Source organism: Strix uralensis, chromosome 2, assembly GCF_047716275.1.
Source record: "Strix uralensis isolate ZFMK-TIS-50842 chromosome 2, bStrUra1, whole genome shotgun sequence".
In the NCBI taxonomy this organism is placed as follows: Eukaryota; Metazoa; Chordata; class Aves; order Strigiformes; family Strigidae; genus Strix; species Strix uralensis.
Window position 1 is genome coordinate 4,408,847 of NC_133973.1, and position 17,477 is coordinate 4,426,323.

General features: G+C 47.6%; 1 protein-coding gene across 1 annotated transcript in view; it reads right to left on the minus strand.

Moving 5' to 3' along the window:
- The window catches only part of IGSF11 (immunoglobulin superfamily member 11), a 110,077-nt gene extending 96,888 nt beyond the window's left edge, over positions 1-13,189 (minus strand). Inside the window, exon 1 of the mRNA XM_074852972.1 lies at positions 12,942-13,189. Within this exon, the coding sequence (XP_074709073.1) occupies positions 12,942-13,014 (73 nt within the window). The 5' untranslated portion in view covers positions 13,015-13,189. The remainder of the gene's footprint in view (positions 1-12,941) is intronic.
- Positions 13,190-17,477: the final 4,288 nt, after the last annotated feature.

Consider the following 17,477-nt stretch of genomic DNA (forward strand, 5'->3'; position numbering starts at 1 on the left):
AACCACAGGATGTTCACAAACAATTTGCAAATAGAAATGGAAGAGGAATTCATTAAATAAATTATTTGCTATAAATTATTCACCTACCTTTAATCTTACTACCACTTAGACTATAAAATTCATGCCATAAAAGATACAGGATACATAACAAGGCATCATTAACTTATGCATTTCCCAGTGCTGCTTTATTTTGACTGTCCAGTTACATTCTTGCATTAAGACAGCCTTTTATCTTTAATGTACTTTGAGTGTAATACATTTTTGTTTTAAAAGCTGAGCTAAGGAGACCTGGTCTGATTTTAGACTGTGATTTGATTTTGAGCTCCAAGGCTGAATAACTCTTCAAATCTGAGAGAAGAATCCAAGTCCTTCTCTGAGCAAAACCAAAATGAATGGAAATAGTACACAGTTGGCTAATGTAATGAGATTTCCACACTTTGGGTCCATTTCACCTAAATTAACAGTGAAGAGCGGGCATTTTTTTGTGTCCATTAAGCCACACAGTGAACATTTTCATAGAGGTGAGCGATGCGGGAGGCACACATCAGAGAGCCATAGGGTGAGGGGGAGCTAGGAGCGGAGCACAGACAGGGGACAGCAGTGGCTCTCCAGGACCCACTGGCTCTGCACCGGAGCACAGCATCCCCACCTGAGTCACTTCTCCCCTCCTGCAGCTGCAAGACAAGCTGCCAGCTGTGCCTTGCCTATACAGGCCATATGGCCAGAGGAAGAAATTCCAGAAAGAAACTGAAAATACAATATGCAATTCTTTTTAGCCATGAAAACAAAATCCCAGAAGGGGTTCTCACTCATAACCAAGGATGAGGCAGTTTTTTCACCTCGTGTCCTGATGTTCTAAGCGACAGCCACACTCCACTCCGTGTTTGGTCTCTCAGCAGTTGTTTTATTTTTTTATACCTTATTTGTTTAGTTTTAATTAAAATTATGATGATTGTCACCGAATTTCTCTGTGCAAAACTCATGCAAAGTGTGGTTATTTGGTTATGGAAGAGAGTGAAAACAGGTTCTTGCAGTTGTCAAAATAATCTCCCAATTGTCTCCAGAGCGAATGCTATTGCTGCTGTTGGCAACGGGTTGCAATTAAACGTTGCACCTCATCATCCATACACATTTTTACTCCTTGGCAATGAAAGAAAAGTTGTTTTTGCTGAGTTTTGTCATCCTGGACTGACTTGTAGCAGGCTTAGTCCTTGGCCCAGTGGACATCAGGTGCATTTATCAAGCCCCAGAACAGCACAGAGTTGCTACATAGTGTTATTACTTATTTCCACACTAGTTACGAGTGCTTTAAAAGACCCCCAGCACAGGGCCACAGGAGGCAAGGGCATAGGGTCCACTGACACAGGAGGCCTCTGGAAGACTCCAGTCCCAGGTCCCAACCCACAGACTTTAAAAGCTAAATAAGCTTTACCATGGCAGTTGCTACATCAAACACGGGGAGAACAGCTATGGCACTGCTGACAGGACTGCTTCCTCTCCTTGCTTATTTTCAACATAAATTCACGCCAGCTAGGCTGTTTAAAAGGAACCTGAGGGAATTGAGTGCTTAATTCCCATAGGTACCTTATAAAATCCCAATTGTAACAGACAACGCTTTATTTTTTTCCATTCCCAGAGTGACACCTCAGCATGGGTGGAGAGTGGATAAGGAGGAAGGGCTGCATTTGGCCAGATGGAGACTAAGGTTCCCTTGAGCAATGAAGACAATTCCTCAAAATGCAAAGGACCAGATCCACTCTTCTCTATAGCAGTGCCCTGCCTGGCACACCTCCACACCGAAACATGAATTGAAGGCAGGCCAGTCATGCAGCAGACTGTCCTAGACCTCTCCACCCAGCTGATCTCACAGCAGAACCCAGCGGGGCAAGGCTCCCTCCAAAACATCCTCAAGCCACAGATGGTTTAAGACTGTCACCAGCATCACAGACTGTACCCAGTATGTGAACAGGCAGCAAGTCAGAGGCAAAGAGGACACATGCACACGATCCCCTCGCCAGTGCCCCCAGGACCACCTTTCCGGGGGTCCTGTGTATGACTTTCATTGTGGAGGTGGCCAAGACAAGGATGAGAGAAGAATCGTATTCAACTTAGGCACTGCAGATTTTCTTTAAAGACTCAAAATCATCCAGGAGCCACTGCCACAAAAACTCAGGAGGGAAGGTATTCAGCAGGCCACTGACTGATGCTCGGGCACGGGCTGGTAGTCAGGAGATGCAGGATCCAACCCCAGGCTGGCCATGGGAATCCTGCATGACCGTGGGCAAGGCACTTCCCATCCTTGAGCCTCAGTTTTCCTGTCAGCTGCATGATGATCTAGATAACATGGATGCTACCTAAGTCAGTGGAGAGAAAGATTGTACAAAGATTAGCATTAAAAACGTGGGTGGGTGGAGCACAGCATAGATGTGGAAGGTTCTGAAAAATATGTGGGCCTCCTTCATACTCCTCATCTCCTTCTACGAAGTGGTTACTCAATAGCAAAAATAATATACCCTTCCTACAAAGGCAGCATACATCAGATACACATATATTTAGATCACTGTGCAAACAATTACCGAGTTTCTTCCGAGGCAGGAAAAAGGTATCCTGTGCCACAGAACAGGGGAAAGACAAAGACCTCCAGTTCACCCTGGAGCAAGGAAAAGGAAAGGATCCAGATCTCTGGGACAGATTCGGCTGTGGTATGAACACTGATGCTAGCCACACTCAAGAAGGTCAGGAGTAAATGGCAAAGCTCTCACGAGCCTGACCTGGAGGTCCATCAGGTGCTAGGCGTAGATAGGACAAGCGCTCACCTTCCTGCATGTCAAACAACTCATTTCAAACCCCTAAACAAACAGTAGGACACTGCAGCAGAAGCAACCCTCAGGAAGGACAAGACAAAACACCTTTTCAGTCAATCTATTTCGCAGATTTTTCAGCTTGCTAAGGTCTCCCCCTCGCCCGGCTGACTGTGCCACATGCTCTCTTTCCTCACCCAGGAGACATCAATCTGTCACTAGGGCCACTCACTTGTTCCTGACCCCCAATGTGTGTTTTTTACCCCTTCTATTTGCTCGGAGAATGGAAACAGCAGCATAGAGACCCCGTAGCAGCAGATGGGAACAGAGCCCACATGCCCTAATCCCCAGTGCTCTCAACCAAAAAAAAAAAAAAGAGCTCTCCCCAGCCCCCAGCACCTGGTTTCTCCCTTACATGCATAGCATCACTGCTGCTGAATTGCAGCCACAGAAAAAGGAAAGAAAGAGGCCCAAAAGGCAGCTAGGAAACCCACCGTCCATTGGCTTCCCTCCACGCGAGGCGAGCGGGCTCCTTCTGCTGCAGTGACTTGGCAAGCACACCTCGCTCTGACTCAGCACCTCGCCGGCACCTCCTGTCAATTATTTTCACAAACTGCTGACGCTGGAAGGGCTATTTGCAATTAGGATGCAACACAAACCGGTGGCAGTGGGATGCCTCAGCTCCCCCAGCTTCACCTGCAGCGGTCCCCCCTCCACTTCAGCCCTCTGGCTCAGGGCTGGGGCTCCCAGGGAGGGTGAACGGGGGGTTAGTGCAAGAGGGCTGGAGGATGGAGACCAGTGTGTGGGGGAGAAGCCTGCCTGTGTTGTACCTGTTCTGTGGATAAACAGACAGCTGCCGTCAATGTGCCAGCCGAAATGCAGTCTTATCAAAAAAAAAAAAATAACAACAGCCACTGGGAGTAGGGACAAGAACAGCAAGAACAGATGAGACTATGCAAAAAAGCTGCTGAAGAACTAACACAGAGCAATCCCCGAAGAACAAGCAAAACGCAGCCTTGCTGCAACTCCACACAGCTGAGAAACACAAGCCTACACTCTGCGTCCGAGGCATTTTCAGCTTAGGAGAGGGAGGCGCTGATTGCGGATGAGTCCCATAATAGGTGCCCAGGGCACACCAGCTGTTTCAGGGGCAAAAGGAAGGGCTGCCCTTGACAAGCCAAGGACGTGACAATTCTGCAGACAGACTGAGGCTATTCTGTCGTGCTGCCAAGTAGCCAAGGTCCTCTCAACCTCTCTGAGCCACTACCTCCCGACACACAGCCAGAAAGCCAAGCAGGCTTACAGCCCGCAGCTCCACCACCGACGGAGACGTTCAGACATCAAACCCCATCAGACCGTGAAGTTCTAACACACGCTCAGCTATGGAAGCAGCCCAGTGGCCACACAAGCCCAACAGTGGCTTGCATAAGCCCTCCAGCACTTTCTCTTACAGGGCTTCACTAAAACAACAGTCTGTCACCCAACCCTCTCTCCCCTTCCCCAAGGGTCACGGGGAGCTTCAGGCCCCCCTCTCTGTCGCAGGCAGCCAGAGGCAGCAGAGTGAGTGATGCACAGGAGCTGGGGGGACCCAGAGGCTCCCTGCAGGAGCACCCAGGGACCTTTTAACCAAGAAACAGGACTGTATTTTCTGAGATATGACTTCAAAACCAAACACTTCAGAGTGTGGCTGATGCTGATAGACCACACGGGAACACAAGTTGGAGCAGGCGGCGTGAAGCTGGAGCAAAAGGCTCCAAGGAGCACTTCAGGTGCTGAAGCCTGCAGCAAACCATTACATACAAAATGATGCAATAGCCACCTTATACAGTGCAGGAAAGGGATGAAATAGCCATGCTAACCAACGGTGAAATTGTTCAACGTGTGTCGTAGTCCGTGGGCCCACAGCTGCAGAATTCATCACAGAGCAATGCCCTGCCTGGAAATCCAGTATGGGCAGAGGCATCATACTGCAAGATGAGTAATGCACAGATCCCATCTAGACAACCAAGGCTGAAGAGGGAGAATAAGTTAACTAAAAACCACATCTCACTACAGCAACCTGGATTTACCATTGGCCTCCTGATCAGGAAGGGAATATCTACTGCACAGGGTGGAGTGAAAGCAAAGGAACAACAAAGTCAAACAAAACAGCAAAAAATAGTGACTTCAGCGACATGTGCAGGAATTAGCCAAGTGTCACAGCAGGTTCCAATTTTGCAGCGTCTTAAAGAGCGTAGGTAGGGCTTGGAACAGACAGTCCCAGGGCACTGAGAAGCTAAAATACTGCAAAGTGATGCAAAGAGCAACCTGAGTCACAAAGTAGTGGCGACCGCTACATAACAAATTTAACATCCCTGTGAGAAAAACAGTACCAGAACTTTGCATCATGCCTCTTAAATGTCAGAAAAGATGATTATTACAAGCAAAACCAGTCAAAACAGCCTAACTCCAGAGCAGGGGAATTAAAGTTGTTACACTCTGTATTGTGGTGTGCTGAAGCAATCTCAGCATCTTCACTGAAAAGGTACTCAGTGCCCCTGAACAAAAAAATGCTGAGAAGCAAGAAAACACATTGTATAGTCAAACAAAAGGAACAAGAAGTCATTCAGTCTAAGCCGTTGCTTCATAAGATGGTAGCTAGGAGGGCTGAGAACAAAATTGAAGGCCAAATTGCAAAAGTCAAAAAACAAACAATCATTTCAATATATTCAAAGGACAAGTCCAGAAGTGTCTAAGAGTAGGAGAATGACATTTCTCGAGAGGCTGTGCTGCTAGCAAAGACATACAGCTCTTGCTAAGTTGGGCGTTTCCTGAAGTTAGAAATGCTTTCCCTAAGAGAGGGTACAGGCTAACCTGGAAGTTGCAGCAGGGATTGGTTAAACTGGTCAAATTCCCTAAGCCCCTGAAAGTACCCAACAGGAGACAAACCCGCTTGATCTCTGCTCAGAGGAACTTGTGGCCCTTCACTTAAATTTTGGAAGGAAAAGGACAGGACTAAGTGATTAATTTTCAGTCGCTTCAAAGCACACCTGCTAAACCACTCTGGGCAGGATGCCAGTTTGGTGCCAGTTCCATTCTCTGCTTGCCTGGGGTGGGAAACACCTCCCCCCTTGCCTCCCCCCCAGGTGGGGTTCATGCCACTCAGGTTCAGGCTGAGTCCAGAGCCACTGCCCCACCATTTGGTGCCCAGACTCGGAGGCACAGGAGACCCTTTCCCCCTGCCCTTGCTCTGGCCCCAATTACAAGGGATTACCCCCAGGTTTCGTACAAACTCTGGGGTGGTTTAATCTATTCCTTAATATCTGGAAGAGAGACAGGGAGCTGGCAAAGTGATTTGGGCTGGCTGAGACAAAAGAAGATTGAGAGAGACTTCCAAGGGATCTGATAAAGCTCGGCAAGTGGGCAGCATAATGCAAAATGAAAGTCAACACTGCCAAACAGACAGTAATAAGGACTTGAGAGAATAATCTGAACTACTCATATACTGTGGGGCTCTAATTCAAATGTAATCACTTGAGGAAAATATCTTGGTATCACTGTGGACGGCTCAATGAAAACATCTGTTCAATGTACAACGGTGGTCAAAAAAGCAAGCAATCTGTTAGAATGTCTAAAGGCAGAGGGTGAAAGGATGCTGGAAGTATTAAAATGCCACTGTGAACACTAGCAGTGCACCCTCAGGCCGGAATTGCTGTGGTTACTTCTGGATGGCATACCTGAAGATACAGAAGGCACAGAAAGGTTTCATCATACACCAGTTGGTAACGCTTACTGGTAAAGCACAGTTCAAATTGGGACAATTTTATCCATACAGGAGTTAGATAGAAAGAAATTATCAAACAGGTATAAAGAAGTGAACTAGGTGCTTCGTTTTTGGTTTGTTTTTTTAAGAGAAAGGCAAAAGGTTGTTCAATACTGCAGAAGAGCAGGAAATGTCACCAGACATAAGGAAACTGTTATGGTTTCCTTTTCTGTTTTTACTTTTTTTTGCTTATTCTAAACACAGCCCATAATTAACTACCAGGCATGATTGGCCCATGCCATCATAAAGTCAAGAGCTCAGCAGAAATGAGAGGCCTGTGCATTTATAAGGGTACTGGGTACATCCACAGGTATGTCAGGTAAGAAAAAAAAATATGAAAAAGCATAGCAGCACACCATGCTTCTAGGCATTAGCCAGCTTCTAATTAATGAGGATTAGGAAGTGATCTCCCCAGTGGGCACGCAGAGAGGGTGTTACCAACCCTCTTGCTGCTGGCAGACACCATTAATAGGCCAAGCAGGAGAAGAGCTGAGCCTGGCCAGCCCACCCCGTTCGGGAGGTTGAGGTCTGGGTGCCCAGCGGGGCTGCACACAAACCCCCCCAATAACCAAAGAGGCTGCAAGAGGGGGCTCGGCTACACCGCTCAACCTCACTCCTGGCAAGTGGGGAAGTTTTACATCTGTTGCTTTGCAAGTGGATGGGGCTTCCCTGAGGAAAGGAGAGGGGATGGACATTTTATTTGCTCTGCATTGGACATATGACTTAGTTCATTTTATGGCAAGGAAGGGGAGCGTGGACACCCCCTGAAATGAAGAGAAAATTGGCTTATGTAGGCTTCGAAGTCCAGAGCAATACATACACTGACCTCCTCCTAGGGCAGCCTGTAGCACTGGCACGGCATCAGACTCCTCTTTGCTCTAAGTTTGGTACCAATTGCTGACTGTAGAGGTTTTGGCACCCCAGCTGAAGCACCCAGCGTTGGCCACACTGCTGCAGACCAGTGGTCTGACCTGACCCAGCGCTGCTTAGACAGGTCGCTGCAGAAATGCACCACACATTGCAAACAGGGTGTCATCCTCCCCCCAATGACATTCCTGGCTTTGGCATTTTGAGTAAAACCAAAGCCCAGATGTATCCAGGTGGAGTTCAAACATCGGGTTTCTCCTGCTGATGCTTGTGAAACACAATCCAGCTCATGTTCTCATAGTTAGGTCGACTCATGAAGATGTGAGAAAAAAACCACACAAGATTTTATCCCTAAGTAAACGAACTGATCAATCTACTACTGAAATTACACTTGAAATTAACTTCATGCAGATATGCAAATGCACAAGTGCTGCTGTGCTGCCAGGAGGAGAGCTGTGGCTCTGCACATGCACGAGGAATAAGAGACTGAGCTCTATAGGCTAGTCCTGTTCTGACTTCACCAGCAAATGCTCCAGAAAGGGAAACAAAGATTAACACAGGGGCTGTACTTCTTAAATAGAAACTTGTCTTCGTTCATACGCCATATTCTGCTGCTTTTGGTGCAGTGTTTCTACAGCACGATGAATAAGGAAAGGACATGGGCAATGCCACGTACGTGTACGTGGTGTTTGCGTACATGTGTCAAGAGTGCGAAAATAATAGAGACTGTGCAGAGATACCACCAATTGCTGCAAGTTGGTTTTTATCACTGTTGTTTTTAAATGCACTGTAGAAATAAAAAATAGCAACCACTAAGGCTTATGCTGTAGATACTTCCACTAAACCAAACCTTATTGAACGTGGGATGTTTTTTAAAATCGTAACTGTGTTTAAAAAAAAAAAAAAAACAAACAGCGGAGAATTGTCAGAAATACAGAAACATCCAACTTAAGCATTTTTGGGATGAAAAGTTTTGACTTTTCACATCAAAATATTTTTTAGCTTAGGGTATTTTCTTGTATTACGATAATACAGTTCCACAAAGAAACACAGTATCGGTGGTCCTAAGACGGAATTTCTCTCAAAAATTTCCTTTCAAAACCATCAAAGCATTTAACTTCTACTTCCATTCAGAATGAAGCCAGATTCCTCAATTCTGATGAAACAGAGCATTTGTCCTCAGCTGAGCTCAAGCAATTAAAAAAAAAAGGGGGGGGGGGGGCAGAAACCAGAATGGACACAAGTGACCTCCAAAACCAAAGAGATGAAAACATATAAGGAAAAAAACCCCAAACACAACAGTTCACTATGCATAATTAATAATATTGTGCTTTCTGCCTGGTGCGTAAGACATGAAACATTTCTGAGAGAGAAGTGGGGTGGCATATGACTAGGAGCCCTATAATTGTGACTTCTTTAAAGGAGAGACTGGGCAGGTGTCCCACCTGAGAGCAGGCAAATCATTCAATCTCCGTACACTTCAGTTTTCCATGCTATAAATCAAACCGACCGCCCTCACAAAGTAAGTTTGGAGACTCTCAATTAGTTAATGTTTATAAATGACTGTGCAAACACAAGGTAGTAACAACCAGGGAACTCTTTGTTACACTACTGTCTGTTAAACAACCAGGAGCTAAATTTCTCTCTGAACATTTACAAAAGGGAAGGCAGCATTAATGCTCCGCAAGGAGAAAACTACAAAGAACAGATTTTCAATGCATGCACTTCTCCTTGAAATAAACTGTGTTAAAAGCACTTTACTTAAAAAGCACAATGATAGTAGCATCCTGCTAAATATAGATGACTCACCACAATTTAGTAGTGAACATCCCTAAAGAGTACCATTACAGTATTGCTTAACCTGCTGCATAAATTTAAGCCTTCTCCTGTGATTACAGTTTAGACCAAGACACTCAAGATTACAACCAGCATCTGCTGACCTTCAGAGGATCACGAGGCCTCCCTGAGCCTCACTTTCTCCATCTGTACTATTGGTATAATAATAAAAACACGTCTTCCCAACGAAGGCAGGAAAAATGATTTCTAAGTTTCTTAATGAGTTGTTTATACCATACTTTGTATATCCGTATTACTACTGAGCAGCTAAATATAGCTGTTCTCGAGGCACTTTGAGATCCCTCGGAGAGGGGAATCTTACTGAAGAAAATTGGGTTTTAGGCAATACTGAAGAAACAGAGATAAAGAATTCATTTCCAAAATAAGGGAAGGATGCCCACTTCAGAGACGCAAGAAGTAGTTAATGCATCTGTGCCTACCACTGGAGACCAAGGTCAGGTTGCGAGCAAAATGATTTATCTACACGTCACAAAACCACACAGCTTGACACAAATAGCAATCTGTTCCAAGTTAAAATGCATAAGCAGAGCAAGGGACTGCCACAGGCCTCTCTTGCTAGGGCTGAGGACCCGGTGCAGGGCTGGGAAGGATATTTGGACTAGCCCAAGGGGGCTGCAAGGCCAGAACTTAAAGGCTCACGTTCAGCTGTGATAACGTCAGACTGGCAGGAGGGTGACTTCAGGTGAGGACCGGAAAAAGCAACTTCTGAAAAGCTGCAGACAAGCTGTGGCATTGATGTGATACTGCCAGGTGTGCACACACATACCCCCTACCCTGATCTTGCAAGATCCAGCTGCAACAGACCGTAACATGCTGACACCTTACCTGTTGCAATACTATGTCACAGGGTCCGAACACCGTGCAGTTAAAAAAAAAGTTGGTTCTATGGTTTAGCTGTACCCGATGTGTGATTTCTAACACGTTTGATAATTTGCAGTGCGCTATTTCTGGCTACTTAGCAGGATTGATTTGCAATCACAGGTTTGGTTTCAAAGGTCTAAACAGAATTCCCTGCTATCTTTCCTTAAACTTCTCTAGGGAGTCTGAAAAAATAGTATTTTCACAAAAGTTATTGCGCTCATAATACTTTAGAGGGAAAACATAGATGCTGTCCCTGCCCTGGGAGCATTGAGCATGGGTATTATAAGCCCAAAGATAGCAGTCATCTAGCTCTGGTTAAAAAGAATCATTGCTATTCTGCAAATTGCAAAACAACGTCGGAAAATGGGACTATAATATTTGATTGACGTTTCACTACAAAGTCGCACTGTATTTTATCATAGGCATAAAGTGTGAGAATGACAAAATTACTTCCAGGGACCTTTTTTCCCAACACTTTTCACTTCTTTAGCGTGAAGTATTTCTTCTGTATATAGACTCCTACAGCTTCTGATCCTGTAACTTTTAAACCTTTCACCTTTCATCTAGGTATCACTTTGCATATGACCCGATCATTTTTCTCCTCCATCCTCTAAACCAATCTAAAGCCTCAAAAAGGAAAAAACCACTCTTCCTAACCAGACTTGGCAACCCAGAGCAGAAATACATTTACTGATCTCCTGCAAATGATGTTTAGAAAAAACTCTCTCAATTTTAGTTCAGCTTTCATGAGTGTATGTCTGTTCCTTATACCTTATCAGGGTTTTCTTTTCAAATCCAAGAACCACCAAAAATACGCCCATACTGGGAAACACAGAAGTGACTGTGTGCCACAGCTATTTTCATCTGCCACAGTCTTCTAAAGACTTTTCCCAAGACAAAATAGAAAAAACTAAACTTGAGACACAGGTGGTTCATTCAGGTAACCTTTAAGCCTTAAAGAAAAGTGCAAGAAAAAGCATTACACTATTGCAGATAAATATTTCATGGAAAGGTGTGTTTCTGTGCCTAGTTGTCTCCATCGTTATTGTCCCCACATGCCCTCAACCACAAAAAGAAAGTTAAATATTGAGACAATCTTTTTGCCTAAAGAGATAATTAAACGCCCCTTTAATTTTAACCTTAAATCTGGTTATTGTTAGATGTTTTTGCAGGGCTATCACATAACAGAAACACTTCATCACTTACAGAAACGCTTCATCACTTATACGCCTCTAACTGCAGCAGGCACAGTAACTTCCTAAACAGTTACACCTTTGCAATGTCTGCAGACAAGAACTCGTGGCGTTGAGAACCTGAAAGTCATTGAACTCACTCTGCAAACTGGGAAAAGTCCAAAAAGTAAACAAATAGCATGAAGTGTGAAACAGCTGAGATTATTTCTTTCAGTTAAATGTTAGTAAACTTTTTTTTTTTTTCCATAATTCATCTCTTTGAAGTCAGCAGGTGTAATTTCCATTTAATGCAAATGTTTGCTGAGGATGGGGCTCAGTGTGTTTCGGGGCTGAGGCATTTGTGAAAAGTTCACCTTGTCCATCACAAGACTGGTTTCTCAGCGGGTCCTGGGCAGAGAGGAATGGCCTGCTGCACCTCGCAGGGCATTGGGCGCCAGGCACTGCTACCCCAGCAGCAGACTCCATCCAGATCCAGACTGCGAAGAAGTTTCATCCAGAGCTTGCCGAGACATCTCTGGTATTCTTGTGAGAGAGCCCATCATTCCTTACTCTCCTCCTGCTCTCTCAGGCATCACTTGCAGCAGGTTTCCCAGTTTTCCTGCTATGAAGGTGGCCGGCAGCAGTGCCTGGCTGGCTCGGCAGAGCTGTGCACTGCTCACTGCCGAGCAGCCCTCTGGCAAACTACTCCGTGGAACGCTGCATACATGAGCAGACCTTAAGAAAATTACCTCGTAGACCTCAGTAAAACATAACGGAGCAGGCTCGCTCTAAAGTTTGGCATTACGTGACAGAAGGCATTGCCACCTGATCAACAGATGAGTCTGAGCATTTTGCACTTTGTAGTTTCTTCTGTTGCCCTTATCGCAGCACCTCCTGGTGCTCTCCAGCAATGCACTAAGTGATGTGAGTAGCACCTGTCACGGACCGGGGTACGCAGCTTGTTTCTGAAGGGCTTCTGGGGGTGGGAAGTGATGGAGTGGTTTGGGGATCTCCACGTCCCCAGGGGTAGGCACTTATCTTAGAGCTAAAGGAGACTACCGTGCGCCTGTGGGGAGGAGGAGGAGGCCGGGAAAAGACCTCCGGGGGACACGGAGGGCTCCGGGCAGCCTGTCCGCATCTCTGCAGAAAGTTCTCTGTTGCCTCAGGGCCTGAAGGCTAGCCCAGAGTTTTCCACCCCGGTGAACTTACCGAGGGGCTAGGCCCAGACAACTGAGCGCGACGTGAAGCCCAGTTTAAAGCAAAAAAAAAAAAAAAAAAAAAAAGAAAGAGTAAGAAGGATGGTGCAGGGGAGGCAGCTAAAGGAGCCGAGCGGAGCAAGCGCTCCTTCCCCACGCCTGCAAAAGCGCTCACCCGCCGCCGCATTTCCGAGCATCACCGGCGGGACCGCAACCAAAACTTCCCCACCCGCTCGGCGAACGGGGCAGCGCCGTGGGGTCGGCGCCGGGGATGGGGCGGGCGGGGGGGGCCCCCCCCCCCCGCCCGCCCCATCCCCGGCGCCGACCCCACGGCGCTGCCCCGTCCGTGGGGTCCCGCGCCCCGCTCCCCCCGTGCAGCACTCACCTCGCAGGGCCAGGAGCGCGGCCAGGGCTACCGGCACCCACCTCCCGCCGCCTCCGGGGCGCCGCCGCGTCATACCGGGCCGGGCGAGGGGGACTCAGAGCGGGGGGCCGCCGAGCCCTGTTTTTCCCCCGCAGCCGCCGCCGGTACCGCTGGTGGTGGTGCCGCCGCCGTCCCGGGACCGCCCGCTGGCGGCGCGGCTCCGCCGTGCCCCAAGCCCCGGTAGCCCGGGGAGGGCGGCGAGGAGCGGCGACCGGTCCGAGAGCGCTGCCTGGCGGCCCCCAGCAGCCCCCGCAACCCGCCGGGCTGCGGCGGTGTCACCCCCCGCACGTCCCGTCCCAGCACGCAGCGCCGCATCCCACCACCCTCCTTCCCTCAGCGGGCCACCCACAAATTGCGGGGTGTCGTGTCCGTCCCCGTGCCCCCCGCCCCCCCCCCCCGGCTCCATCCCCACCACCACCAACCAGGTGCCGCTGCATCCGTAGGGATGCTCCACAGGCCAGGGTGAGGGGTTGCGGGGTCCAGCACAGGCTGGAGATTGCACCCCCACAGCTTCTCCGGATCATGACGGCAGCGGGGGGGCTTCTCCTCTCCAGGGCTTGCATGGAAGAAGAGAGCAGCAGCACCCAGCAAATTATTTGGGAGCGGGCAGTGCTGCAGCACACGGTATAAACACTGCTGGCTTGTTGTTCAAAGGTATGAGCCAGCCTGACTCCACTATTCAAGAGAACACACCTAAAAATCAGACCAAATAACTCCAAAGGGAGTAAGGCGGTTCGCGGAGTTGGGGCCCCGCAATAATAGAGAACACAAGGATCGCCAACAAGTTGTGTCATTTAGGGTCATAAGCTTCAGTAATTTCAGTCCTTAAGGCTACACCAGAAAAAAAAAAAAAAATCAATCTATCAAAATCCAGCACACTAGACATCAAGTGGAGAGGGTGGGAAGGGAGGAAAGGAGCCCTTTACAAATTTAGGGTGGTCATCCAGGGAAAGGATCCAAGCAGAGAGCTCGCACAGACCAACTCCTTGCACGCAGCCAGCTCCCTGTTCAAGTCTGACCACGTTAGTTTTGCTTGGTGAAAATAAGCAGTTTGGCCAGGAAAATCCTCTAACAACTCCGCAAAATGTACGATTGCTTCATTCCCCTACCCAAAGCCTCCTCCCCCACCAAAGCATAGCCGTGCAGCCTTCGTATCCTGCAGGCAGCCAATCCACCTTGTGAAGCTTCTCCCTACCTCCTTCCCAGACACAGGCCCTGGGAGCATCCCCGTGCCCAGCCTATGCTGTCATGCAGCACCTCTCAGGTTTCTGCCTCCTCAGCTGCCTCAAAAGCTTGCACTGACCCTTTGTGTGGCTGCACAACCACTGAGGAGCGGGGAGCTGCACCTGGGATGGAAGATGACAAGGAAAAGCGTTTGGGGTAGCAGAACTGAAATTACTTTAAGCAACATGAAAAAGGGAAGTTGGTGCCCGTGGAAATAGCAAGTGGGAAACTAGCTGCCTAGGTTAAGTTTTAACCACCCTAGGTTAAGCTCTGCCTTGCCCAGCCATCAAGCTTTGGCACCCTTCTACCAGAAGGCTAGGTATAAGTGTCGCCCCAGCGGTCCAGGTTTACTGATTTTCTTGGTTCTGGAAAAAAAACCCACAACACTAACTCCATTTATGAGGAGCAATGGTTGATCTGCTCTTACCAGGCAGCAAAACTCCTGTTGACTCCGCCGTGGGCTGGGATTTCATTCCATGAGTGGTGGTACAATGGGGTGAGAAGGCACCACATGGTCACTCAATGGATGTAGCCCCAGCTCTGTCAGGTGCCTGCTGTGTGTCCTCAGGCATCAAACCTGACCACGTGGACAGTCTCATAGGTCTAGGGCTCTTGCAAAACACCCTCCACTCCAGCCGTGCCATGGGCAGGAGGGCTAAGAGATAGTTTTGCTCCATTAAGGAGCCAGCTCTTGGCAAAGGCTCAAGCAGCTGAAGCATAGCGCTTCAGAAAAGCACCGGAGAGTCGTAGCCCAGCTGTTTCCCCTCATTCTCCAGGATTACGGGGACTGAAGTTTTCTCAGACTCCCTCAGACCATTCTCTTTCGTTCAGCTCACCTGCTGTATTTTTCATCTAGAAAAAGGGTAGAGGAACATGATGTTCTTATTGATCAGAAGCAGATCCAGGGGACCCCCATCCTGTGGGTATGTACAGTGACCGCCTGGAGGAATGCAATGGGTATGTCCACACTCCTAACTACAGTGAAAGCCCGTGAATGTTTCTTGCCAAACATAACCTCCTTCACCAAAGTCAAGGGCAGAGAGCCTAGAGCACGGGCACAGTGGCCTGCCACTACCCTTACTCCTTCAGATAACTTCCAGGGATGAAAAGATGCAAAGACAAAACAAGTAAAAACAAGAAAACAATGCTTATTCTCCCTAGGACTGCTGCACTGCTCTCCTGATCTGCCAAGACTTGGAAGTTCTCTTGACCTAATGGAAATAAGTGTGTTTTTCAATATAAGGACACACCGCATTTGGCAAATGCCACCCCGGCTCGCCTTGGACTGTTCCTTGCGTCCTGCTGTGCATCAGCTGGCAGGTAAACAGCAAAGATCAGTTCGCCCTGTACAGTGGCTGAATTAATGTGCTTCCTAAAGAGCGCAGTGAGCATAATGTGACTCAAGAGTCTGGTGGTCAGAGAAAGCATTTCTGCCCAGAATGGACCCCAATGACTCCCTTCTGACCCAAACTGGTAGGAGTTCAAAGGAGATCGCCTTTAGGATCTGGTCACCACAGCAGATACTATGTCATACCTGCATAACACAGTGACACAGCAAGTGACTTTAGCTGCTTCTTGCAGCAATTGCAAGAACAATCTGTGGCCACGCTCCAGAAGGATGGAGCAGCCACAGGGAATAATAATTTTCAGATGCACCATTCAGTCCTCTCACCCTGGCTCCCTCTCCACCTTACCACCACTTCCAAAAATAGCTTGCAGATTGTACAGAAAGGACGTGGATGAGGAGATATTGTTCCTGGAACTCTGAATTTCTACTTGAGTTGCCCTTGAGCCTTCCCCAAAATATTAGGCTTACGCCAACCATGTATTCAGTGAGTGCAGCACACTCCAGCCAGTTGGATGCTAGAGCTACGAGCAGACATATTTGCTGCTCCAGCAGTCTGTTTTCCCACCAGTAAGTGTCATTAGCTCTTCCTTGGCACTAATGGAATAGCAAGTCGTGGATAGAGGAGATACGTTTGCAATATCCCAAGCATCAGATTCTGGCAGGTGACCACGGCAGGATTCAGTTGTGTTACATTGCTCGCAAGAACAGACATGAGATCCTTAAACTGAATGGCCAAGTTATTTGCCAAGACTTTACACGCTAGGCTGGGCAAGGACAGAAAGAGAAAAATGAAACCACTCCCATCTGCTTTTTCTTTTGAAAGAATTATGATAAGTAATGCAATTCTCATGTCTCAGGGAAAAACATCTTTCTGAATCAAATTTGAAAAGAAGGCTTTTCTCCGGGATGATGTTTTTCTTCTTTCTCCTTAACATAACTCAGAAAAAAAAAAACCAACAGTGGGGATGCTGTTGGGTTCAAGAGCTGCAATAGATGCCAAGTCTTACATCACCTTTGCTGTCTCCCAGCTTGTTACTGGGTTTGCTATTGTCAGGTGGGAATTTATTGAAGGTGACATTGCTTACAAATTGATCAAAATCAGCTTCAGTGAAGTGTCCTTCCAAGACATAAAGAGATGGATAAAATTCACTCAGTTGATCATTAATAACTTCAGTCTGTGGAATTGGTTATCTCCTTTTGACAGAGGAAATAGAGTTTGCAGATTGAACTGTTTTAATGCTATCTGAGAAGAAATATGACAGGCCTTCAGAGATACACCCAATTAACTATCTCCGTACCTTTTCAATAAAAAAAAGTTAAAACAAAACTCTAGATTTATTTTGCTGAACGCCTGTGTATACAAAACAGATGTCACTAACCAGAAGCAATACTCCTGTCAACTCATCTGTCCCAGGAGATTTATTTTTCTCCCGGCCACAGGGATGGTTATGTGGGAATACTCTCCCAAGTACAAAGGTTTGTGGTTTTGGAAGCCTGCATATTGGAATCAGCAGGAGCCTCAGGCCTGGAAGAGGTGGGTGTTTACTAGTTTAGTCTCATCTGCCCTCGCTGTCCAGAGTCAGGTGCAGTCCAACACAGGCACTGTGAGTCCAGTGCATTGCCAACGTAGGGGTTCGGGCAAGTGCTGCCCGTGTGCTGGTCAGGATAACCTGACCCCTGCCACAGCCATGACCTCAGCTTGCTTGTCAGCCACGTAGCAAAACCTCGGGAGTATCTGAGCCAAACCAGCTCCCAGTAACAGGCAAATTTCCACACTCCTTCCATGCCAGATGGCAGGAGCAGATGTGTCCATGGAAACCCAGGTGGATTAGGCGTATTTTCAAACTTCTGGGCACTGAAGTAGGTCACCATGCTGTTTCTTTCTCCAAGGCCACTTTGACCCACACCCCGAGAGCAGCCTGTCC